Below are 27,433 nucleotides of genomic sequence, written 5' to 3' on the forward strand. Positions count from 1 at the left end.
AGAGAAGTCGTGCACAGAAGAAGGTCCTCAGCGGCAGGGTCAAGGAGATTGCACTGCGCACCGAGACTTTGGGATGGTAACTTGCGTATCCTGTTGATAGGGGCACGGTACAGTCTGACGATGAAGATAGAGTATCATGGACTAAGAGCTAGGTAGAAGTTGTCATCAATGTGACGACGCAGCGGTGTTACACCTTGCATATATTCCATCACCCCAGGATGCCAACGTGACACATCTGTTGCCTGAAGTCTTGTTCAACATATATCGAAGCGCGCTCGACCTCTTCATATCTGCTCTGCACGCGGGTCGACTTGCACCTACTCACTGTCTCGAGCCAAAAGCCACACCAGAATCAGCGCGTTTGCGACAGGTCGCCGATTCAACTCTATCGCGTTCTTCCCCTGATCTGTCTAGGAAACGTGATCCCCAATCTTCCAGAGCCCACAAAATCATGGTCAGCAGCTAGACCAAGGTAATCTGATGTCTCGACCACCGCGTCTTGAAACGGATCTCAACATTATCCTGCCATATCTGTTGGAAGTTCTCCCTATTGCAGAGTCTTCTCCTGCCGACCATCAGACGTCGCCCAGACCAGCCACGGAATCGGTGCAGTCAGCTGGAGCTCCCCCTTGTCACAATTCCGCGTAGCGATGGAGGCGCGTTGGTCCTCGATCTCGGCCTCCATGAACTCGAACTAGGCACATATGGCATCTCGGACGTGTATGCTATTCTTCGCTTGTCGAGTTCAGAACGACAGTGTGAGATCGGTCTGTCTGTTGGGTGGGTGGCTCTAGCTGCTTGCGGCCGGAACGCCTGATGGTGATGTACAACCAGTTGGGTTCCAGGCATGGAATGAAGCACTATGGCCGTCCAAATGTGTGCCTATTCGATGGCAGCTTGCGATTTCTGTGGGCCATGTGAGGGTACAGTAATGTCTCGAAATTTCAGTGGCGTGAATAGTGACGATGGCATTGGCTCATAGGGCTTCGAATACAAAAATTTGAAAGGCACAATGGTGCACACAAGTACGTGGAATCGCTATGCATCCAACAGGAACTTCTACTCATCTATAAGTCTCTCACAGGGCAATCCTCCGGGTGCATAGTACGGTCCAATGGGCAGGGAAGTCAGTTTTCCCCAATCTGGAGGCACGGGCTACGGTTGCTGCTGCAGCGGTGATACTAGGTAGGACCTTATACACAGGGATGGGCATTGCTGGAGGAACTTCGTTTTTGGGCGGACTGTGCGTTCTTTGTGTGGCAGGAGTATGAGTACTTTGTTTCTTCGTCGCGAATTTAAGAGCACGTAGCAGATTCGCCACCAAAGCGAACTGGAGCATGGACAGCGCAACGTTGGGATTTCGAAACTGATAATTTGCGCCGGAATCAGTGCTACCATGGGCCCCAAAATTGGTTCCGCTGCAAGATGTTAAATTGAAACAGTCTAGAGGCAGTGTATTGCCTGTCAACAAAAGGCTGTGGTCGCTTTGGAACGAGCCATCGTCGAAAGGACCATGAGCATGGAGGGTTGTTGCATATAAAGTCGATAATGAGGGGCTTTTCAACCCCGCAACTTGGCCCAGTGACGTACCTTTGCCTATCGAGGAACTAGCCGGGCCAGCCGTCTGCATTGCCTTAGTTGGCCTGTATTAAGCAGTGGCACACCAGAATCAGACAACACAAAGCTCTTCATCAGGGAACGCGAACTCCATAGCCAGGAGAACATCATGCCATCAGCAAAGCAGAGTGTATGCGTCAAATAGACAGGGGGGTCGCAGTCCAGAAGAGAAGATAGACGATACAGTAAGCTGAAAGGCTGCCTCGATATCAGCGGCTGATACCATACCCAGACACGAATGGACATCAATTCAAAGCTTGACCGATGTTCGTTTCTTGATTCTTCTAGTTGAGGTGGAAGAAGATGTCGGGAGCTCGACTCAACGGAGAGTCATAATCATGAGAGAATGGACCCTCAGAAGGCAGGTATCATGCCTAAAATGGAAGCCGAGAGGATTCATGTGTTAGATGTGACACAACCAGACCTCGTTGCAGCGGGAGGAAAGGGCCGAGCCGTTAGATTTCAAACCCATTGTTAGCCGATAACGCCATAAGAGCCAGATTATAAATTTCTGTATGCGCGAAAGAAATACCACCTAAAACTCGGAGCAAAATTACGGGCAACATTTCTCTATTCAACTATTCAGAAGGGGAATAGAGGCTGCTAGAATTGGCTCGCCTTGTTGACGTCTATCCGACAGTGTTCGCAATCACCCACCCACCTCACCCAAAGGGCCCGGGTTGGGTGGGTGAAGAACTTGCGGGATTAGGGTGAGGTGGGTGATCTGGTTGTTGGAAAGTGCATCCATGGCCCTTTGCTCAGAATATGACTCACAGGTAGGTGGTTGCCTGTTTCCCCTTCATTGATGCCTAAGGCAACCTGTTCTGCCTAGCCATAAGCCAAATGCATATAGTCAGCTTCTACCGAACAAGTGAGAGAGCGGAGCACCTCATTTTGTCGATGAATAGCTAGGAATAGACCTCATCGCATGGAGACACGCTCCCTTCCACTCAACCTGTCCCCCAACAGGTTATGAGCCCGGCTGTGGTGGACAACACTCAACAGCCCTCTCCCACCTTTCGGATCGTCGCGACAGTGTCTCAACCTGCTGTCTCCACTGACGACATCCGCTTCCTCAACCGATATGGAAAGGCACACTACATTGGGCCCGTTGATGAGGCTGTCTCTTCCGAGATCGAGACGGAGCTTACAGACCAACCACGTCCAGCAGCGGTCTTTATGCGTCCTCTCGTAGTGGAAGTGGCTGGTGCAGGGTTTAATCGACTGCTAAACTCTCGCTTCAAGAGCCTCCAATTCCCGCGTATCGTGAAGATACATCAGGATCGAAGCTTTCATGATGCAACGACGACAGAACAATATTGCCAGATGGCCAAGAAAAGTTAAGACTATAGCGGAGGCACAACAGCGGATAGCTACCAATATTGGCTGGGGAAGCTAAGTGCGCCCAAGCTTCTAAAAACCGCTACTACTGCCTCCACACCGGTTTCTAGTAGTGCCAGTCTGTCACTAAAACATGCAGGAGGCAGGAAGGATGTGGGTGGTAGCCCTGAGAAGAAAGTATGTATGAAACCTGGGCCGCAGAGGAATGCCAAGAGGGAATACGTGTGACCCCCTTGACTTAACGCAAGGAAGACTTAAAGGAACCAGGCATGTATGATCAATCTATAAATCTCTGGTAGCATAGTTGCAACGACAACACCTACAACTATTTCCAGCAAACACTTAAGAATAAGGCGATGCTTTTGATCCATTCTAGCTGGATTAGGCCTCAGTCACGTAGAGTAGAGTAGGTGTAGGGATAAAGAACGCCTCACATCACGCCCACACACCTCTGCCCATTTGGCAACACTTGAGCACTCCCACAGCGATCATGTCACACTTGTCAACAACTGTCGAATCCTTCACCGCAGCCCATGAAGGGATCCTGTAAAAGCCGCGCGGACTGGTTGTGTGGCTGTGCGGTTTGTGTTGTGTGGTTGCATGCAAGTGGATTCGCTTTGACCCAGAGCGCCTGCGCCTTCCCCGGTCTCGTTAGTTCCTCCCACCCTAGCTCTACTTCGAACCATATAAAGGCCCTGCCTCCACCCTGTGCGTCCCAACCTTCTCCTCCCTCCTGTGTGGCTTAACCTCACCGGTGTGCAAGTTGCAAAACAGGTGCCCCGGCCCGACCTGTGTTCGCCACAACCATGCCATCACACTGTTGCTTCCGTGACAGTAGCCTGTCGCTTGGTCCAGCCTCTTCGCGTTCATGGCTGGGCCTTGGAGATGTCCCCACGGAGATCCTGCTGGTCATCCTCGACTACTCTGGCGAAGCTTCTGACCAGCCGGTCCTTAACTGCGGACGATACACCAAATCCTTTGCCATATCGTCGAATGGGGGTATCTCCATGACGGCGAAGGAGCTCATCGCTCAACCTGAAAAAGGAAGACTCGTCGACTGTCCGCGCATCCTCGATAGCAGCCATGTATAGTTGATGGAAATGTGCACATCAGATTCGGTGAAATATCCTACTTGCCCAGGCTTCGGCTGGGCTCATACTCAACCGTCTTCCAAGAGAGATCATGAAAGAGAGACCGTCAAAGGCGCCATCCGCGGGTCTGTTATCTATCGGCAGATCAGTCTGGGAAATCAGCGGCCAGTTCATTTTCGCTTCACACAATACGATCAATGTGGCTTTATTCCCTAGTTGTGATTCAAACTGAGGGAGGTTATCCACCCCTTTGGGCTTATCTTTAGTATGCTTCCTTTGTTTATCCCGGGTAAGGGGAGCTGACTGTCCCGAAAATGACTTCCTGGCTTAAAGTGCTGCTTACCGGGCTGGACGAACCTCAGGGTCGCTCTCTGAGCCGTTACTATTGTCTTCCGTAGGCGGCTTCCGTTTTCGCGATGACCTCCGCAATTTCTGCTCCTGCGCCTGGTCTTGTGTCCGGGGTTGCGTCCAGTCCCGTGCCTGTTCTTCATCTCAACCACTGCCGCTCGGAAGATTCTGTTATACGCGATTGTGTTCTAGGTCAGCACTGTGCCAACATAATCCAGTGCATGTAGCGTCACCTTTCCGACCAAACCGACTGGGACCGTCACTCTCAAGGGTTTCTGCGCCGGCAGGTCCTGCTTTGTAATCTACATTCATTCCCCCTCCCGCCTCTTGATCTGATCCCCATTCTCAACCACCCACACTTGATATACCTTGATTTTGCGGCACTCGGTTATCTCCTTTGTCCGTCGTATGCGTGGCGATTGCTTCACCAACCGCATACCTTTTACCAATTTGATACAAGGGATTGTTGTCAACAGGAGCCCTAGGAGTGGAGTCGAGACCTGCGCGCATGTGTCCAGGTACTGTGTCAGAGACCATGTCAATTGTAGTTCGGAAAATCTTGCTGCGGGCACTCTTACCCGTCAACCCTACTGACAACATCTCATGCCCCAGCAAAGAGTGGTTGCCGCGTGATTGTCGGTCCTCAAACCTTCCACCATGGGCCTCTTCCGCCACTCTGTCTTGAGGTCCATCCTCTACTCGCCAATGGCTGCGCCGGATCTTGTTAGTGGCCCGTTTAATGGACCTGATTATATCCTGGATAATGGGTGTACTCGATCCACCCAATTGGCGGCTCCATCTACGAAACTCCAGAAACACTTCGTCAATCTTATTATCGTGAAACATGGTGATCAACGGTTGGCAAATCGAACAGGTTTTTAGAATACCGGCGCATTAATGGCCGGGGAGAAATACGAAGAGGATGTCTCGTAGATATCGTGGCCGCATCCCTGTCCAAACAACGTTTGCAGACTCCTAGAATAGCCGACCCGCAGGCTGTTGAACCACGTATTCTGGTGGTTGCTTTGGCGCCGGAAGGAAATGGCGAGTCCAGCCACGGTGACAGGCACCGGGAACGGGGTCCGTAAAGTAGAGGAAATCGACACTTCTTCACGTCCTATGACGACGCCGACCGAAATATGTGTTGAGAGGATACGCTTGAGCAAGATAAGACCCAGGTACAAGCGTGGTTGATTTAGCATGCGCTCTGACTACATCGGAAGCAATTTGCGCAAGCAGACGACTCGTCGACCGTATTTTCCAGTGCTCCGGTGGGGTAGCAACCGGAATTGGGCCGGATGCCAAGACACAGGGTGCCGACCCCCGATATTTCCCAAGTACGCACTTAGGAAATCCCCCCAGCCTATACATAGCATTGCTGGGGCGCGACGACATTCAACAGCTACAAGGGATTTCTTCGCGACAAATGATTCGTGCCTGATACGCCTAGTTGGCTGCTACGGTGGGGTTAGATCAGCTCTCTACATGTTGTGAAGCGAAAGAGCCACCGGCTGGTCCTCTGTGGGATTCAATACCATCGTCCCTCTCATAGAGAACAATCAAGGTGAGCCTCTCTCCGATGCTACACATCGATCCTTAACAGCTGTTCTATCTCATCGGTAGAGCAAGAGCGAAGGAGCGAGATCTCGCATCTGTTCACGAGTAGATGTGCGAGTCCGGTGTCCTATCCGAGCTACAAAAAGTGTTATTGGGAGGTGGCGAGTGGATCCAGCATAAAATCCATCTTTCCGGTTGTAGTTAGATCACAAGTAACCTCACAGCGAATCATCGCCCGGCAGTGTCGTAATCAGAATGTAACGCGCGTCAAGCAGAACTGTCATTTAAATTGATCAAGGCGCCCTTCGTGCCGAGATCGGCTAACTTTTCAGCCCAGGCGGCCTGTAGGACCCCCTATAATCTGCGGTTCCTGCCCAAGCCATCCCACACAAATCTGTGTATCTCTTCGAGCATCCTCCAAAGTCGAGCATGCGTCCAAGGTGAAGCTTCTGCGCTCAACACCTATGCTTCAACACCCACACACGTCTCTAATGCTGTCTTGCGAGCTCTGCTGAGCTCGGTATGCCCAGCAGCCGCCACCAAAAGCTCGCGACTCACCCTGTGCATTTCGCTCGAGCATCCTCCAAGCGCGAAGGACGTGCCATCATTTGCAACTGCACCCTCAAGTGCCTGACCTTAAAATGACTAATATACAGACTAGGAGTACCTGAATCTCTGGCGCTTAATCCTTGAGACCTAACCAACATTACAGATCAATGGCCTCGTTACGGCCGATGTACCGGCGCAGCCCCCACTGCACCTCTGGACCGAGACGAGCGTCAAGAGACTCGAGTCTCAAAGCTTGCGTGACGACTTTGCGTCGTGAGAAATAAAAAGATGCTGCGAATCTGGTGCCGAGAAGTTGAGATTGAAGTCACGTGCAGTACATGGAATCGCGGAGAATCACCGGCCCCATGCCCCATGGACGACCGAACTGGACACGTGGACATTGCAGGGACAGCGATCCTGCGCACTCTGCAAGACCGACAGGACCATACCTTGCGCGTCAGAGTGTCAATGGACGCTTCCCCGAATGATCCGGACGGGTCACTGGTTTCATCTGGGGAAGACTATGCGTTCGCACCTGACTATGATGTGACACCCTACTATGCGGAGAGTGCAGTCTCCCAAATCTCGAACGCTCCAACACCTGCACTGTACACGGACAGTCAGGGACAGCCCAGATGGAGTCGGTCTGCTTCGTTGAGCATTCCTGAGCCTCAGACTCAGGGCCTAAACTTTGTGCAGATAAGAGACTGGAACCCTGACGCAGCTTACGATGAGCAGCCGCCTAGGTACCTCCACTACCGGATCGACTGGAGACTGATGATCAATAAATCGATTGTATCCAGAAATACCATTGAGGACATCGTACTACAGCCGACCTCGTACGGCCCCTGCGTCCTCCTGCCTCGACTTGAAGAGGTGTTGAAGAGAAAGATTCTCCCCCCTCGGTCTGTTCGACCCAATGAGACAGATATTGAGATAAAGGTGACACAAAGATCCGAGGACGATTTTGTGGCGCAATACGCAAAAACAGATGTTGACTGGCTAAAAGTGGAGAGTAAACTGCTGCAATGGAGTGAGCTATTTCGTAAAGGGAAGAAGCTGCGAGTGAATATCTGCTTTCGGTATGTGGAAATCACTACGGAGTTTGCATCGAACTTCGTCAACGCAAATGGCAAACGAGCAAGAGGTAGTGCCACAGAGCAACAGCGGGCTGAACTCACGGATGAGGCGAACGCCGAACAAGCGTTGACGGGCCGACCAGCCGCATGGCAGAGTATGTACCGTCTTTTCCACTGTCCCGGTCCACCCTGTGACTTGCGACCTTGGTGTTGGTTCGATTCTCAAAAGAACAAGCGATTTGAACTCAAAACACATCACCTTCGGACCCTCATTCGCCGTAAGGGAACCGGAGTCGTGATAGAGTCGCATGAGGACATGCCCGAGGATCTCCGAGAACAGATTTACAGGGAAGCGGAGCAGAGTGAGCGGCGCAAACAGACTCACAGCACGGCACCCGCCTCCAGCGTGCTGCCAATCCAAATCACCAATGTCCTGCCAGCTCACACGGCAGCACAGGCGGCACCAGTCACCAAAGCAGAAGTGAGCCCAATCAGCTTTCATGGGTTTCGTGATGAGCGTCTCAAGGACTATGGCAGCTGGCTGCAATCAACAATCAAAGACTCATCCTGGAGAGCGGGTTTTCAGAAGGCCACCGACTTTCTGGTTCGCAAATGCATCGACCTACAACTTCTCTTTGAGGAAGAAAATCCGGATCCTCAGTGGCTCGCCAGTGAGGCAGGAGTGGAGATAGGTATCGCAAAGCGATTCTATCGCGACATCAAACAGTTCCACAAACGATGCAAGCTAGATCATGCGGATAACCAACAAGGAGAGCGGATTCTTCAGTAGCACATCATACAGCTGGGCTTTGTTTTCGAAAATCAGGCCAGACTTGTACTATGCAATGACCAATGCTATACATATTCAACATCCATCATACTCCTCTATGGTTACTCCGGCGTTGCGAAAGTGACCTCGTGCGCTCGCTTGCCTTCCTCCCACTTCGTCTATGCACCATTCGAGGAAAGTTTTGAATTCGTACTCCGGGTTTGCCTCAAACACCATCCAGTGCTTCCGGATGAACGCCTTGAGCTCCGCAAAGAATTCCTCAATGGGGTTCTTGTCAGGTGAGTACGGAGACAGGTAAATCAGCTTGACTCCTACCCGCGCACAGGCCGCCTCGATCTCGGGGCCTCGATGAATGGACGCGTTGTCCATTATTATGACTGACCGTTTTCCCGGGAAGGGGCTGCAGTAAGGTAGCAACTGCTCCATGAACTCCAAGAAGAGTGGAGCGTCAGTAGATCCTTGATATATCCGAAAATAGACAATCCCATCTTGGTCATAAGCTGGTAAGATCTGATATCGCTTTCCACGCGGGTACTGTACAATCTTCTCGGGTGTGACACCACGGGGCGCCCAGCCGCGGCGGTATCCAATCGCCTTATCACACCCCGACTCATCGACATACATCCTACAATATGAAGGAATCTCGGAAACAACATACTCGTAGTAATCGCGCACATCAGGGTTCCTGCCCCTAGCGATAAGTCGCATGGCTTTCGGGGACCAGCCCTCGAAGGCAAGTGCCCTTCTTATCGACCAGCGAGAAAGAAGGGTGTCAAAAACGTCCCATATGAACAATCTTATTCCATCCAAATCTGTATCAGGCTTTTCGACCAGGTATTCAAACAAGGCAGCTCGCATAGCTGTGTTCACCGAGGAGCGTCGACCGCTACGAGTTCGAGGGGCAGTAGTGCTGCCGAAACACGCTAGGTTGGCTCGATGCCGGCGGATAGTTCGATCGGTACACTGGGCAACCAGGGCTTTTTGCCGATCTTTGAGCACCCCACGAATGATCATGTCACGGGTTTCCGCATGCTGCCTGGGAGCAAGGTTCGGAGCCATTTCCAGCGAAGAAGGTGCTTCTGGGTCGGCACCCAGTGGGCAGTGAAGTATTCCGCATGCACAGCACATGAACATCAACATCAAGTGCAGAAGATCCCGTGTACGCATGAAGGACCTTGCGAACAGCGTGTCCAGATTCATGGAATCTTCTAGTCTGCGGCCGCAAGCCAGCACTATCACGTGACAAGTCTGCTGAGGAGTTAAGAGTAGGCGAGCCACTGCGCAGTTGGGGAACAAGGGGCAATGTCACATGATATCCCCTGCGGGGTCACAGCATCAGTTTGCGTTTGATGCCTCACGTGGTTCAAACTTCACCGTCTGTTCGATTGTCGTCATCGCCAAAATATTTGTTGATGCCGCCCTCTGACTTGTAAGGCCCAGCACTCACGCACACTTAGACACCATGGGCGCGTGCCCAGAATGTCATAATGGTGGCCGATATTGTACGTATAATGAATCGAGTGCGAGATGCAAACCGTGCGAGCAGCTCGATATCTACTGCAGTGGTAACTTCGATTCGGAGGAATTCGAACGGTTGCGCAAGCTGGAAAAACAACATTCTCAGAGCTCCCTTGACGCCATGAAAAGACTCGAAGTTCTACTCAAAGAAGTGGACGAATTGACCGCAGGTGCCCCAAGAGCACTTAAGTCGAAAGCCGCAATCGACGCTTATATGCAACGCCTTGAGCAAGTCGAGTCGCAGATGACGGTGGAGGAGCGCACCATAGAGAACACTGATCGATGGGCAAAAGCGGCCAAACAGATGCAGACGAAGATGTTTCAACGGGAACTACGTGCGCTTGATCAGCTTGGAGAAGAAGGGGAGGATGGGACTAGAACAGGTGGGAAGGCAGCAATGTGATAGCATGTGTCGACATCAACCACAATACGCTTCTTCCTCATGGCCCTCCAGAAGCTACAGGCGGTGTATCTGAGCATCCATTACAGTATGTTCATCCTCACACCTTTCCAATGTTAGATTTACCTAAATGCTTTCAACGTTGCTAATGGGTGATCAACGCAAGTGCTCGTTCTGGCGCTGGCTGCCTCGAGCTGGTGTAATTGGCAGCCTGTGGCTATACGAACGGGTATGTAGTCGTCGCTCATTCAGACCCCTGCACTGGGTTTAGGTCCTCCAAGCCCAACAACTCGCACATCTGGCTTCATCGCGCCGTTACAGCACCGTGTCTTTCAGCCCGTGCTCAATAGAGTCATGCACAACAGTATTATGCAATGTTGTGGATTCCCACGAACCTAAATTGAACTCTCAGACTAGGAAATGCATGGTCGAATCTGTCAAAGAAATTCCGGCATGAGCTGCAGAAATCTCCCTTATTGACAGTGATAATCGGGATAGGGTTCAGTGGTAGGAGACCGTCAATAAGAGTCTGAAGTCCTTCTTTTTTCAAAGTATTCTCCACATTGTCATCGTTATCAGTGAACCTGACGACAGTGTGATGAAACAACAGATATGTGAGCAACTGGGGCTCGACATGTGAAGCGGCGCCAATATTCCGCGGAAGTCCAAGGTGCTCGCGCAAATCATCCGCCCTGTGGGACCAGAGATTGTTGTCAAGGACGTTTGGCCAAGTAGGAAAGGTGTAACCACTCATTGATGTTATCAGTGGATAATTTGGTCCCCGATCAAGTTCTGCAAAGGCTTTATAAGGTTGTCCGTTTGGGACCAACAAAATCGTTTTGGGTCTATACAGTGCAAGGTGTCCATCGACAGTGCGATGGAAAAATGATGGACCGCCCCGAGAATGGTCTTGTGCTCCCACCGAAGGATCACGAGCGTTAGACAACGGCCTCAAATGGCTTTCGACTCTGGCACGTTGTCGATCCGCATCGGTAGCTTCTCTGTAGACCGCGCAGGCTCGTGAAATTCGCTCACCTGTATTGCGCGCCGAGTTCAGAGATATATCCAGGGCAGACATACCATTCGCGTCGCGGGTTTGCACATTTACCCCTTGGGCAGTAAGGTACCGCACAGTCTCGAGGCGTCTCCAGAGGGCAGCTTCCATAAGTGGTGTCCTGCCGTAATGATTGGCCTGGTCGATGGTTGCACCTCGCTCGTGGAGCCATTGTACAGTCGCGGCACCATTCTCTTCGGTGGCAGCAAGTAGAACGCCGTTATTGCCTTCGTCATCAGATTGCGAAACGAAATCGGCCTCTGGATACTTTTCGAAAAGTCGGCGCAGTTCCCGTGTATCTTTCAATATACATGAGGATACGTAGACATCGTGGCGAAAATCGGCAGACATAAAGGGGTCTTCGGGTAAGTCTTTATGGTCTGGGCGAAGCAGAGGATGGGCTTTTTCATCATTCAGATCCAATCGTTCGGCGGAACTCACAAGAGCTTCGCCTTCATCATGCATATCCCGTGATCCGTCTGCGTAATGTGGTCGAGGAAGATGAGCAAAGGACGAAAGTATCGAGCGGTGTGGCGGTCTCTCGTTTAGCTCGATCAACCTGCCTCCCATGCTCATCGTTGCAAAGACGGAAAAGGCTCGGTCAACCTCCCAACCGTACCCAGCGGCTGCAGGATCGTTATCTTGTGGAAACAGGAGCCTATATTCTCCTCCTCCGTGGCAGTCACTTTGCCTCTGGTTATGGGAGCCCACGGGGAAACTGTGGCCATGTGTCTCGAGGCAGTATGGACATCTTGCTCTAATTTTTACATCGTTCCACGAAACAACGAGAGCGTTCGGCAGAGTCGCCATAGCATAAATTGCTGAGGAAATCGAGGCCAGATTTTTGATGCGGGAATTCGGCGCAGGTCCAAAGGGTGTTACGTCGACTTCAGTAAGAGGTGTACGGCAATAGCTTCTCGCGTAGAAGTACTGAGGCCCTTCACGGATTTATGACTTTGATATGAGAGAATTCAAGGCGGCCATCAACCTCCTCCCATGCTTCGCTGGTCTCCAATATTTTAGAACCGTTCTCAGTCGAGCGTGATGCCATCGATTGGGAAGTCGTGGGGCATGCCTCAACACAGCATACTACCGCAATCGGTGCTGGTAGTCTCTGAGTAAAGAGATTGGCGAAGGAGATGTGCCAGCCAAAAAAAGAAAAATCATTTTTCGCAGCTCTTGGGTCTGAACCTGAGGAATGGTGCAGGCGCGCATTGCCAAGTTATGGCGCAGGTGGCGTGTTGTCGAGGACTGCGCCTCATTTGAGGGCGACGTGAGATGTTCAAATGACGAAGTATTCTATGTATCATTGAAACGTCTGGTGGGGCAGATGAGGATTCGCTAGTTAAGCGTGGACCCACACCTCCTGCCGTAGAAAATACTTGGTGTTGCTTGCATAGGACACCGGACTCGCACAACTCTGTACGAGGCTCAAGCCCGTCTGTATACTCTCGACAGCGAAGCTGCCAAGTATCTATTTATGGATTCGGTCGACGTGCGCATCGATCGAATATTGCTAGCGTCCGCTGGTGTGGTCGTCTACTTAAGATCCGTCCCTGGCTACCTTATAGCTGCCAACTTATTTCACATTCTTGCATTCCTTTCGTCATGGCTGGGCCCATACAGTCTCGGCCATATATACATGGCCACGAAGCAGCAGCGGCACAACCCATGCAGCAGCTATCGCCTACCCCATACTGTCCTGAAAGCGAGGGCATCAAAGTCATTCAACAGTATGTGCCCACTATTGCTGAAGAAAACAGCCCTGGTGAGGACTACGCTCGGGAAGAGGATATATGGGACTACGACCTTATTAGCGCTGTAGGCATCAAAGCAAGCGCCAAGAAAAGACGGGCGGCCGTGGTGTACCACGTGAAGTGGAAAGGTTTCTCCATTAGCGACATGACTTGGGAGCTAGAGAGTCACTTGCCCTGAGGCAACTTAGAAATTCTATGGACAACATATAGACGGGTTAAAAGCACTGGAAAAGTCGTGAAGTTTAATGAGGGAAGCCGGTCTTTAAAGCCCGTATAAACCGCGGCCTAGCATCTCAGCCTGGTAGAACCAAATAGAATACAGCTCCTAAATACAGCATCAGCGAGTGTATTACTGGGAAGACCTAATCTTCCTTGGCTCTAAACAACTGAGAAGCTCAATGTGATCAGCGAGATGGGCGCCTGCAGCTACATGGTTGTGCTGCCTTGTGGTAGCGTCAGGTTAGAAGACAACAGCAGGCCGGGGACAAGGGTTATCGTTATCGTGCAGATTATGGATCTGAAGTGCTGGTCCCTGCTTTGCATGTTTGCATTCTTGTTATTCATCTGCGATATAGCCAACATGTCTGCTCTGTATTAGTGATTTATGATGCTTGGGATGTAGAGTATTTGAGAGGCTCTTCTGTGTGGCAATCTGGCCTGCTCACTCGTCACAATCATGTATTAGCTCGTGCCTTCCTCGGACTTCTCTCAGAGTATTAATCATCAATTGTGCATTGTATTGAGAATCTTAATACAAGAGATTGTCTGGTGGCGCTGTGGTGATAACTGTATCAACCCAGACCGAAATTCTGTGTCCATTCTGAAATGAGCCTTCTATCTCCTGAAGCGCGGTGTCATAGACCTGTGATTGGACATTCTAGCGATCAGTGTTATTCGCATGGTATAATACCTGGGCGTCATCCACATGCTTGCTTGCTTGCGATTGGATGGTATGAGTCGTCCAAGTGCCAAGCACGAATCTTGTTGGTGAGCCTGCTTCTTTAAAAATGCCCTCCTGTGTTCGTCAAGTAGGATACCAAACTCGTACTTTGGTGTATCTCATCACCTTCGTGGCGGCATTCCTCCACAACAGAAAAATAGCCGTACACTAATACGATACTGAAAGTCATCTTTGGTAGCCTTCACGTGGAGAAATGCCCCAGAGGGCCTGTCAGGCACACACATATAATTTATTAACGCACGGAGGCTAAGCCAAAAGGGCTACTCTTGCTGAACTGTAAACATTCCTCGCACTAAATCTCAATCTCCTTCAAGCCCATCCTTGATCCCTCTGTAGCTTGTTGCTGCGTTGGATATTTCTCTTCAGTTCCTCACAGGTTAGTAATGTGGTTAATAGACTAGCTTGAAGGCTACATTCTCCAAGTGTTTAATGTCCTATCTTTGGCAGCTAAAGTGGCGTCTACTCTCCTTGTGCATAAGGTGATATGAGGTAAGTAGGCGAGCAGGTGAGTTGAGTTGGGGTAATGTAGACTGTGTGTGGACACGCAGGTCTTATAGTAGTTCACATTTAGCGTGCGTACGCTGAAGCCGGCCATAGTCAGAATACAACTATTGTATTATTGGTCTAGCACAGCCTCGCTTGTCCAGACCACGCAAATTGGTGTATTACTTATATACAAGCCCACGCGACAGTGTATAGTACCCTTATAAAGGTGTGGTGGATTCACCGTGTTCAGTTAGTCACCACTTGAAAGCACTATTGTGTTGTGGTGGATTGGTGATATAGCAATATATTGCAAGCTTACCAGGTTGATACTGTGGTGTATATAACCTATATATTTTAGTAGAAACATGGACTAGGTGAAAGGACAAGATTTTATAAGCTGCTTGCATTCTCTTTGTAGTCCTAAGATCTGTGCTGTGTATATAAATGATCCTTAGTCATTACATTCAGGCTATAGTATTAACTTTACTAGTCTAGCACTATAGGTCCTATTAATATCTATGCGTTGGTTGTAATTAGTACTTTTGCGCTGATAATAGGCTGCCGTCTTATTGAAGCTATTCCACCTCTTCTTAAGTTCTTGAGAATGGTGGTAGACAAGCATCTCTGGATCCCCTATACTATTAAACTAAATTAGTGGATAGATGGATGTACCTGCTTAGTAATTCTTTAACTGATAGTGATGGTAGTAATCTTATTATGCGCTATATTCTTGTATATAGGTGATAGTAGTGGCCTTATAAAATAGATAGGATATATATTAGTTGTGTAGATAGCACCCTACTACCTAGCTGTGTATATATCTTATACCGCTGATCTACTCTACATGTATCTTGGAACTTTTAAAGCCCTCTATATTAAGTTTAGAGTTGTGCTGGTGATTTTGACTACTATACACACTATATTAGCCTTGAGAGTATTAACATGATTAGCATGGTCTAACACTCAGAGTAAGTTTAGGGTTATTGTTAGTTTTAGTTCTATAAGAGTAGATACAAACCTCAGGGGCACTAATTTTATAAACAGGCTACTTCTACTCTAACTCTGCTTAGTATACTCTGTGTAGTCTACTTGTAAAGGCTGTTGTATAAACTCTTCTTATACACTCATCAGGTACTGGCTGCTGGCATATAGCTAGCTTTATGGTATCACATTTCAGCCATAAATTCCTTGATTAAAGGGTATATACTGGGAGTGTGTGTTATATTTAGAGCCATGCCCACCTTATAGTTACTATAGATACTGATTTAGAATTGATTTTTCTACCATGGTATTCCTAGAGTCCACATTTAAAGCATAGGCACCTCTACCCTGTTATACCTCTGAAGTTCTACTATTGTTAATTACTAGGCTGGACAGTATGTTAATCTCTATATACTAGGCATTAGGATCTGGTCAGCTTTTGAAAGTCACCCTTTTATGGTTGTAGCAGCTACATGTGAAGCAACTAGCCAGGAGTGTTAGCTTATGATCAAGCCAGCATGAGGGTGGTCACGGAGACTTCTAGAGCATATAGAGTGATCTCATGCCGGCCACCTGAACAGCTATATTGCCTTCTTTAGTAGGCCTCATGGGTGAACTGTCCCTATGAATGAATATGGCACTGTGGTTCTTGTTGTAGCTAAATAGGGTATTATGGCTTAATTACCTTACCTTGAATACCTCATTAGAAGTTCACATAACAGCTGCACCAAGGTGTAAAAGGTGTATTTAATATGGTAACTTGATTATCTAGGTGGGTTAGCTATTCTAATAGGATGAAAGAACCTAGACTGACTATGTAGTAGATCAAGGATTCCCTGTAAGAGAACTCCTTAACCAGGCTCTACAGACTAATAGTTTTCATGACTAATATATAAGCTCTACACTGCTAATTTCACCCACCCTTGGCTTCTAATATTATTAGATCGTTATAGTGGCCATATTTTACTATCACAGCTATATTGACCCCTTAGAGTGAGAGCTAGGAGACCACCATTAAATTGCTTTCTTTGAGGGGGATGCTAATTAGAAAGAGTTAATATCTTCTCAGGTGTTTATATAATAGCATGCTCTCTTAGACTATGTAGCCAGCCCTAGCACAACATTTTCAGCCAAGAAAGTGGGTATAAATATGTGATAGAATCTTTCTTGGACGCTCATTATAGGTTAGTCTGAAATAATACACAAAGGCAATATCTAATAGTATTTGCAGTATCAGCTGATTGTGACATATACAGCAAAATCAGAAAGACTATCCATGGTCTAATTGACTAGAGAGTGGAGCTTACTAAACTTGATTATTAACCAGAAAATTGATGTTTTGGACTTGAACCCCTTAAAAGTTAGTAATATACTGTACCAAGAGATTAATGTTAGTAGCGTGTGTGGTATTTAGAGGCACTTATAACTATGTAGTATTTTAAAGGTAGATGTGATAATATATCCATCCATAACGGACCTGTTTAGTATATATAACTATTTTTGAAGTACCGCTATGTAATTCAATAATAACTACTCTAGTAAACATGAGGCTGGTGTTAAGCTTAAATAGCAAATACACTCACACTTTACAGGATTGTGGCTGAAGGCTAAGAGTATAACAGTACAAGATTATGACCCTCTAGAATAGGATGGCTTACTTGTAGAATAACTTTGTGTCTAGAAGTCAGCATAGCCATGTTAAGCTTTATTACTAGCTAAGTGGTACTGTCACTATTATGGAGTATAATCTAAGATTATGATGATCTATGTTAGGTTAAGACTAGATAGAGCGAACTTATAGTTAGGTAGCTAAGGGCTATTAAATGTCTAGGTATTGTGCAATGTTTCTGTCATCCTGCCTATATTACTTCCCCTTTGGTTCCTGCCAAGGCAGGATGTGCCTATATTGAGCCATTATCAGAGTAAATTTAAAGAGCTAGACGAGGTTGTTATAAGACTAATCACCACTAATGAGTTTGTGCTGTCTATGGTTAGTAATTTTCATGACTCTGGTTAGTAGACTAGTACCTTGTTCAACTTGTCTGCTATAAAGATATTAGCCTGACTCACAAAGTTAAGCACATTAGAGGAATATCAAGTCTCCTCTAGATGACACTCTTCCCCTGAGCTTTTAGTAACCAAAAACATGATGATCTTGCTGAGAGCCTGAATATCTTGAAGACAAGATGCTTTAGATCTCTTGGGATCAGTTCAATAAACATCTCCTTTAGCTGTCCGCAGTTAGGATCTGTATAATAGGTGGAGCATAGGTAGTATACTGATCTTGACCTCTCTATTCTGGTTCGCGAGAATAGTAGAGAGCTTCAAGTTGCCGTGGAAGTAATGATTATGGTGAAGAAACACTAATCCTTGCATGAGCTATAACTATTAATGTTTGCTTGATATCACTATATACTATGAATTACCTGTCTCGTGATGGCAGTAATATGCTTCTCCTCAGGGTACACAGGAGCTCCTATAAGGTGTTCTAATGTCATGTCCATGTACTTATAGATGAAGTGATACAGGTGTGTAGAGCTATAGGCCTTATAAAAGTGCATGAATGCCAATTCTTGGCACAGGTGCTGTAACAGGCTTAGCTGATCTGATGATGTCCTGTTCATGATTTAATGCACAATGAATAGCGTGGTAGATTGTCCTCTAGGCTGTATGATAGTGACTATGCTGTCCAGGTTGATTTGGTACTGCTTCTAATATTTCAACCATATAGACTTATTAGAACACAGGATTTGGTCTCAGTAATGGGCAGCTGGGTCTGGTTGGAGTGTTGTCATGGCTGAGTGACTGAGGTGCGGGGGCTTAGCCGGGCTAGTATATAAGGTCACGTCCTTTGTTTGTCTGTGGACTTGCAGATGATCCGCCTTATTGCGCCTGGACCTAGGTGACTGACCATGCTGTCAGGCTTGATTATCACTCCCTTAAGGCTAATAACAGAGTCATGTCACTCATTGCAACCTGAGATTATTATCTAAGGCTTGCTTATCTTGATTGTGATTACTAGAGACTATCCTTCCTGCTGAGCTAGGGACTGCTTCTAGCCTGAATAACTAGAGTATATAGCTTGAGCAAGTGCAGGAGGACAAGTTGTGGAACAACTCTAATATTGAGAACTAGTCTATAAAGATGACATGGAACCTTAAATATAAACATATGTGCTTATCAGCAATTTTCTGGTAATATGTTGGATCACGTGAAAAGCCCTTTAACTATTAGACTGTTTTGTTAAGATTCAGGCTTAGGTCTAGGTATTATAGTTGTAACAATTATTCTGTGGTCTAAGATTGTGTGGTTGTGTAGTGGCCAAGGGAGAAATGAAGTTGTGACACCTTTGATATTAAATGTAGACCTATGATCTATTGTGGCCATATTGATCTGGCCATTTAAGAACTCTACTGATTCTAGGGATGTTAATAAAGACCTGCTAAGGGAGCCACTGAAACCTCTAGAGACATATATAGTAAACCACTAAAAGCTGAGTACCTATGATATTATAGACAGGGATATCCTTCTTGAGCCTCATGTGGGTTTTCTAGATATATCTGTGGTTATGATAGGCACAATACATTTGCACTGCAAGTGGGCCCTGACAGCTATAAGTCCTTCTACACTGTACTGTAGGCCACCAAAATATATCAGTCCTTGATAGGCTGTGACTCTAATTTAGTCCCTTACTTCAAGCTTCTCCGCTCCACGCTATTATCTTGCAAATTGATACTTTGTCAGCCACAAGTTCTGACAAGTTGCACTATGGACCTCCCTGCCCACAGGGATCACAGCCTATTGCACAAGTTTATACTATTACTATACTCTATAGACCTATAAAGACCTGCTGTCTAGGTCAATTAGCGCTTTAACATAGTTGGAAATTTCAGAGTGAGTAGCCCCCTCCTGAAGATAGAAATCTGATCATCTATTAGTACTGATTTGCAGCTAAGTTAGGTCTTCTACTTTAGTCATGGCCAAGGATTACCTGAGTAGAAAAAAGCACTGGCAGGACAGGAATCAACAATATGCTGCCCTGTGGTTAGAGGCATAACTTAAACAGGAACGAGATAGGTCCTATCTAGGATCTATTAAAGTCCTGGTGGATATGCTGACTTTTAATTCTTTAGCGCTAAGAGATATTAATGAGTATAATGTCAGACAACTATTATCTTCCTTAAAGCTAAGTGGACCCTTTTAACTGGAACTATCTCACTATATTCCTGCTGTTATTACTCACGTTGAATTTGTAGAGGCAATCTTAAAGGCTAGCTTGACTGCGTAAGTGACATAAGGACAAGACTTATTATATTAGCCTCTACTGCTATTTGAATCTAGATTCTAACTTTAATGTCTATGTGGTAAACACTAAATTGAAGTTGCTTAGTAGTATCTACTTAGTGGTAACAGATAGTGGATCATAGACTTCTATGCTAACAGTTCGTTATTTTTAGGTGCGCTTTGTAATATCTCTGTGTCTACCTGCTAATGTGTTTAGACCTTAGTACAGAGCTTTAAAGCTATTTAATATATTAAACATTAAATGAGTAGCCACCCAGCGCTGGAGAGATCTACTTCTATATTCTATAAGCTGATTATATGGTTGGTGAAGATATTAATGGATAGTGGGCTTAGATCTAATTAGTGAATAAGTGAATAGAGTTACAATAACTCTTTATATACCCTACTCTATGGGCGTCTTTTCTTGTACTAGTATAGATGCCTGCTTATGGACGTAATATGCTTGCTGGCTATATTAGGACCCTGCTATGGCTTAAATGTGATGAGGAAATTGACTATTATCTTTAATATATATACAAGGTATAGTTGTTTATATTAGATGGTAATCTAGAGTGGATATCTAAACTTAATATAAAGATAATTACCTGCCTTGGTTCTTGTGTCCTAGCTTGATTATAATCTGATGCAGCCTGTATAAAGCCACTGATTATGTGAGGATTGATTTTTTTGTCTTTTATATAACCTGAACAAGACTGGATCTAGGGTAACTTACTCTAGTATCTGTATTAAATTCTATCTCTCCGTCTTTTTTTTAAAGACCTGCTGTACCTTGAAATAGTGGCTAACTGTGTTAAAAAGCTGATCAAGCCTATCTGGTAGTAGTTGGTCTTGAAAGCCCTCCAATAGGCGTATATTAGTGTGCAGGAGATACCCCAGGATAGTGATAATTTGAGCTTCTAGAATAGTTACAAGTCACTATATCTGTTGGCAATGTGACACCTAGAAGCACTCTAGCCTGGCTCTGTCTTACTTGAAGCAGGAGACACCTGGGTTGCTGTTGGCGAGAATTGTTAAGCCTGGTTGGCTTTTGCTGAAGATGCCCACTATCTCAGCTTTTAGTTAGAAGCTATTAATGCTGCCTGCACTGTGTATCCTGATTAAGTGGCTGCAAGAGCTCTGCTACTTCAGGTCTAACACCCCATGGACTTCATCTATAAGGAATTGGATCTTGAGAGCTTAATTAACAAGATAGTGGCAATATTTGATTAAGCTAAAAGGGTTAATACGGTTAAAGATTGTCCAGTCCTAGTCTACAAAGGAAAAGGTGAAACAGTCTAGAGATAATATAGCTAACCTTTTAAAACAGCCTATAAAACCACTGCTTAGTATCTGATATTAGATTACATGTGCTTACCTAATAATAATACTAGATAAGGGATAACTGTGTTCTTTATATAACAAGATGTGTATCTCTTGTTCTTCAGTCCTTGTGATATTATTAATATACTCATAGAAGATAACATGAGCCTCTATGACTTGGTCCTAGATTTGTTAGGCACTGACTCTAATAGACTTTTTTACTTGTCACCTAGGAGTAGTGTTATTAGTGATTAGTAATTAAATGCAATTAATGTTGATTCTAATAACATAGGTGACATGGATAGACTAGACTCCCCTAGCTAGTATTCTTAACCATCAGTAGACTCCAGATTGTACACAGAATCTCTTCAGGAGTGTGATTCTCTTGATCAGTTAGAAAGGAATATAAGTGAAGCTACATGTGCTTAGACTATGTTAGGCCATAGTGTCTAGCTGGTGCTTACTTTGCTAGCTAGCTCTTAGCTGGAGGTTGTGAAGGATATAATTATAGCTGATGCTATAGCAGCTAGATATATTATTAGCTAGTATCTTATCTATGGCATGTTTTTCTTTGACTCTAATCTATGCTTACTGGCACTAACCCAGTGCTAGGATGTAGCGCTTAAGGGTGGAAGTATTTATTTAATTCTAGACTATTAGAGCACTTTCAGCGCCGCGGCTGTTTTGGACCTATCTAGTTGCAAATATGTGGCTTCCATAGAGCTGATTAATCCTTAGCCCTGGAAATTTTATAAGACTGATTAGTAGAACCAGGGATATACTAGCTATAGAACTGGTATATACTAACAATGAAAGTGGGATATACCATTTAACTAGAAGTGTTACACCTATATTCCTTAGGGGGGACTCTAATATAGGCAATGGGGTGTCTTAATGGCACTAATGGGGCACCCCTTTATGACGATTGGTCTTTCTAAGACCATGGTTCTTGGCAAATTATGATTAGCTGCTTCTGAGTAGCTGTAAAACCTTCTTCAGGAATCCTGTAATCCCTTATAGGGAAACAGAACCTCTGGACCTACTAGGGCTAAAAGGTTTGATTATATAAAGTATAGACCTGATATAGGAGCTTCACCTGGATCTAATTGTGATCTTTAGTTGTGCCCTGTTTTGTTGTTATACAATCTTATCTACCACATTAGTACATAGGCTAAAGACACTAAAATGGGAGCTCCTTTGTTTGTTCAGGTTGTAAGAGATGCTATTAATTAAGGAAAAGCTGATATCTATACTTATTATCTAGGATTGTTCTATTTGACTAGATCTAGACATATAGAAGACTATGGTGGGGAATACTTTAATCATATTTTATAAGTCCTTAACTAGATTGCCTACTAAGAGGCCTATATTATAACCACCTTAATAATAGATTGTTGGCATTTCTCCTGGGTCTTTATTTATTATGTCTGTCCTTTGACCTGTAGTCTGTGTATATAGATAGTAGAAGTATTAATATAACACTGAAACAGCTTTTTCATTAATAACCAGCCTAGAAGGGCTAGCTCTTTAATGCAAGCCACTATTAAGGATATTAATCAAATCTCCTGGTGTTTAAAAGCCTTAGGAGAGCTAAATCAATGTGAGCTGTCTTACTAAACTACCACCAAAGTTCAGATCTATACTAGGTGCACCTCCCTAAATAGATATTGTGGAGAAGTGAAACTGATTCTATGTGATTAATACTAGTCTGCTAGGCTATCTTGAGAAATGCCTCTTGCTCAATTTGATGACCTGAAAATAACATCCTGAAGGGCCTCTGTTTCCTGCGCCTATACTAGGGAATATGGCACTTTAAGGCCTTGCCAGGCCCATCTCTCTGTGAAGCACTAAGGACACTAATGTCCTTCAAAATGTAACCCCATGGTGGTTACTAAAATATTGTCTATCTAAACATCACTTACACCAGGATAATATTCTATATAGAGTAAAGTCCTGCAATCTATAATGAACCTAAAGTCTAGATAAGCTGGGTTGTAGAATTTCTGAGGTATTGACTCTAATAGTCTCTAAAGACTATTGCTGTACTGATGGAGTTTGTATGATATCTGTATTTACAACTGAATGTTATTCAGGGTCTTATTGGAAGCTGTGAGCTTGCTCCTTATGTCTATGACTTGTGATTCCTGGCTTTTGATCTCCTTTTACATGGAAAGCTGCTGTGAATGATTAATGTTAAGCTCTTCTTGAAGCTTGCTATTCTATAACTTGAGCTTGGAGACTTTGTCCTTCAGCCTCCTAATTTCAGTAAGATATATAACTGACTGTGTTGTTTCCCTTGCTAAGTCGTGTTGAAGAGTTTCGCGCTCACTTCTAATCACTCTAATATCACATTCTAGCTTGTAGTACTTGTTCTTGTGCAACTTGAGTTGCTTAGCCTACTCCTTCTCCTTATCTTGTTGTAGCTTCTTCAGTTAATTAATTATTATTTTGTGCTTGCTATTCTGGTTCTGGGTATTCTTTAGTGAGGTCTAAAGAGTTTTAATATACTGTTCTACACGCGTTTAGTGGTTATTAAGCACTTTTAGCTGACGCAAATAATTTTGGGACTGTTCTTAATTGCAGGACAACCACCTTTTCTTCACACCTTCCTATTGCTGTATTAGGGTTGTGTGTTGCTCTTCTAGAGGGGCATAATCACGAGTAAAATTGTTTAAGACACCTAACCAGTCTATTACCACTTCTATTGCCACTTCTATTAACTAGTTATCTTTATAAGGACTCTCTATTAACACCTAAGGCTGCACTTATGCTTTGTCCTGAGGATTTAAGAGACAGGGAAAGGTGGATAGCCAGTAATAACTAGTGGCAGGCTAGAGAAGAAAATTAATAGTAGGAGCTGAGTAGCCAGGAAGAAGAGGAGGTATTGTTTAAGTAGACACACACTATATGTTATACTGCTTTAAGAGTTGTGACCTAAGGAGGAGGTAGCTTCCTGTTCTGATTTAGTATTAGTAACTGCTAAGAGTGGTAATGTTTAGTTACTAGAGGCGCTTGTGTCAGCCTATAGCGAGACTATACACACATTCACGCTAGCTAATAGCTACCCTGGTGTTAGCTGCAGTAGAAAGTCTAATGAGTTCACCCAGATTAGTAATTAAAACTACCCTGCAGGCATTAAGCAGTTATATACATCTATATCAGCCTTCAAGAAGTAAGACATTACAGCGTGTAAAGCCTGAGTTCTTAGGAGCGATTAGATGGACACAATATAGTCATCTAGCGTGGGGCTAAGGGGTAATCCTATACATCTTGGCAAGATCCTAATAGCCATCCTAGGATGCTGTGGTGGGTCTAAGGGAAACTAATAATTATTTGTTAATTAATACTAGCCTATAAATACTGGTTGTATATGTCCTAGGACTATCTCTCTATTCTTCTAGGACATAATAGATCCCTTGCTAAATCGTGACTTAACACCTCTTTCATTCCAGAGACATTGAGTCCTTTTAAGATAAAAGGCCTTGTGCCTTGCAGCATGTACAATTAATTATAGACAAGAGCTGCACTGCCACTTAATATGGGGCGCTAATAGCGCATCCTTTTTAAATGTAATAGGACTATTGGCATTGGCTGCTAAACCTTGGGTACTTGTGAGGAGTTGAGGGATACTTTCACCAAGAACAAGACTTTACATAATTATTAAGCTTATTAGCTTGGTAGATGTTAGTGCATAGATTAGGGTGCAATCTAGGTTAGGCCTCTAAAGAGTGATATAAAGAGACAATGTGTGTTATTCAAGATGCTGCTATTCATGGTTTTAAGAGCTTGTGATATGTCACTATACCTTCCTTCAAGGATGTTCCTGTAATGACTGTAACCTGCTAGTTAGGTATACATCTAGATAGAAATAAGTGTATCCTGAGTGAAGAGACTATACACTAGAATAACCTAGATCCTGTTGCTCTCAAGACTATCTAGAAGGCAGTGTTATAAGCTGTCTATAAGTGGGCTAGTTCTTAAAGCAGGAAAGATCTAATAATACTAAGCAGGATCTATATATCTTGTGATAGCATAGTGGAAGAAATAATGTGGACCTCCTTCTTGCTGAGATTTTTTAACAGTCATTAGATAGTTAATACTGTAACTAGAACCTTTACTTGGATGTTATATATAGTCTGGCTTAACATTAAGTACTAAATTATAGGCTTTAGTTATCTAGTGGGATTTAATAGCCTGAATCACTATGAGCAACATGTTATATACTGAAAAAGCCTTATTGTAGCGTTTTGAACCTTCTAGTCCATGACAATCTGCACTGAGGACATGCTTAATCTGATTGATAATCTCTCTGTTGAATGGTTCCTTATAGATCGCGGACATAGTGAGAAGGACTTTAGTGGTAATTGCAGAAACATGACAGATCTATATATTATTGCCTATCTTCCTGAAGGCTATGAAAGTGATTGTATTGAACCTGAAATGCCTATAAGTACACCTATTAAGCATGAAAAGAAGAAATCATTAACCAGGAGGGTTATAGAGATAAAGGTATGGAAAGACTTATAATCACGCATGTAGGTTTAGGAGCGACAACATTAAAGGATCTCACATAAATGATTGTTGGCGGCTAGTCATGTTGTATTGGGGTTCAACGCTGTACAAAGAATTGAAATGACCCACAAGTTTTAGGACGCCTTGTGCAGTCTTACACCACTAGCTATTGTGCAGATAGGCGTAAAGTGGCCATTCTATTGGGAAGATTAAGAGAAGGGACGGAATAGGCGAATACTGTAGCATAACTAATTCATTCAATGATATGGGCAGAGTACCTATGGAAATGGAAAGACACCTAAAGTGCCGTGGTCATCCTACATCCAATTACCACATGCTTTTCCAAAGTTCCGCTAGCTTTTGCAATGGGCTGACTAGAGACTGTGTAGGTAATTTGCTGTCTACTCAGGCCTTAGGTTTTGGCAGCCTTTACCCTTTACATGGCAGTTGACGACACACCTCGCAGAATGTCCGCCAGTAGTTTGTTGTCAAACTTCGTGGAGGATACTGGCAAAGCCATGTGCATCCTTGCCTGATAAATGCAAGACCAGGGGCATAGAAGGCTGGGCCAATCACTTTATGAGTATGAGATTTCCTGTTTTGGGGTTAGTCCTATAACCACAACTTTCCGCGGGCTAAGATCATGTGACCTCGGCCCTTGAGGTAGGGACCACCCCTCTTCAGGCAAGGAAGAATTGCAACAGGAAGATGTGCTTTATATATGCAGTATCCTATCGCAAGGTGCTTTGCCTGCCGTATACTGTTGTACTGGTCGTCGGCGTAGACACCAAGAATTGTTAACAGTCCGGGGCCCATCAACCACTTATGTTCCACCGCTCACAAGGGCTTGGGAGGGTTGAACAAATTGGCCTGCCTGAAGCTACAGGTCGATTGAGAGACTTGTATCAGTTTGGCAACTTCTGTTTACTTCAGGACCATACCGGGTACTGCCTCCTACAGCGATCATGGCGGTAGGGAGCAAGGAATGATCTCTTAGTCAGGATGAGAAGAAGCACCAGTCGCTTGCATTGCGCTTGACTCGATGTACCATTACAGTGGAGATGAAATCGATTGAGGTGGCTTTTTCAAACGCCGCGTACATAAATCATCCACCATCTTAAGGATATTCTCCGAAATAATGAGCGGGCGGAGCCACCAGTGGTGCTCACCTCGCTTTTCTTGCTCTTCAGATGTCTCCTTTAGAATGACGCAGTGATGTATTGTTGTGGACGTCGCCGTAGGCATCTTTCCAGTCCCGACACAATGCCCTTGGAAAATCTGTACAAGACAAGTATCCAGATGATGAGAGTGATAATGGCCCCAGCTATAGTGCTGACGATGGTTGAAGATGACTCGGGTACTTGGTTGCAGTGAGATTGAATGCAAGGTAACGTCATCCCAGTGTATGGTGAGATGCCATGGAAGATAAGAATGGCTGGCATGGTATGGACAAGGAGGAGAAGGGCGGCAAAACAAAGCCAAGCCATAATTCGCCAAAGCATATTGCCAAAGATCAGGAAGCTCTCAGAGGTGATCAGAACGATAACTGCAGAGTCTGCGATAGACCTGGTTCGTTCACTTTATATACATTAATATGACGGCCCATATGTTGCAGGAGGGGGGATGCGAGAGAAATTTTATCAGGTTCTTGGCTAGCGCAAGGCAGACTGCCCTTGAGCGACATACAAGTCCAGAGCATCAGCCGGCAAGCAGATCGACACGTGCCAATGTGCGTCTTCTACAGTACTGTACAGTAGCCGAGTCCAATACTGTATCTAGCTGCGTCAA

The 27,433-nt window shown here is 45.4% G+C and overlaps 3 protein-coding genes across 3 annotated transcripts; 2 read left to right on the forward strand and 1 right to left on the reverse strand.

The window, feature by feature from the left end:
* Positions 1-6,875: 6,875 nt before the first annotated feature.
* On the forward strand, positions 6,876-8,372 carry HMPREF1541_00014 (uncharacterized protein; the record flags this gene model as incomplete). The annotated part of the gene is made up of 1 exon (XM_008712323.1): positions 6,876-8,372. The coding sequence occupies one exon, from the start codon at positions 6,876-6,878 to the stop codon at positions 8,370-8,372; it is 1,497 nt and encodes a 498-aa protein (XP_008710545.1).
* A 2,869-nt stretch (positions 8,373-11,241) lies between these two features.
* On the reverse strand, positions 11,242-11,920 carry HMPREF1541_00015 (uncharacterized protein; the record flags this gene model as incomplete). Its single annotated transcript, XM_008712324.1, has 2 exons — positions 11,242-11,291; positions 11,326-11,920. 2 exons carry the CDS (start codon positions 11,918-11,920, stop codon positions 11,242-11,244), a joined length of 645 nt encoding a protein of 214 aa, XP_008710546.1.
* A 1,032-nt stretch (positions 11,921-12,952) lies between these two features.
* On the forward strand, positions 12,953-13,279 carry HMPREF1541_00016 (uncharacterized protein; the record flags this gene model as incomplete). Its single annotated transcript, XM_008712325.1, has 1 exon — positions 12,953-13,279. The coding sequence occupies one exon, from the start codon at positions 12,953-12,955 to the stop codon at positions 13,277-13,279; it is 327 nt and encodes a 108-aa protein (XP_008710547.1).
* Between the last annotated feature and the right edge of the window lie 14,154 nt (positions 13,280-27,433).

Source organism: Cyphellophora europaea (genome assembly GCF_000365145.1).
Source record: "Cyphellophora europaea CBS 101466 unplaced genomic scaffold supercont1.1, whole genome shotgun sequence".
In the NCBI taxonomy this organism is placed as follows: Eukaryota; Fungi; Ascomycota; class Eurotiomycetes; order Chaetothyriales; family Cyphellophoraceae; genus Cyphellophora; species Cyphellophora europaea.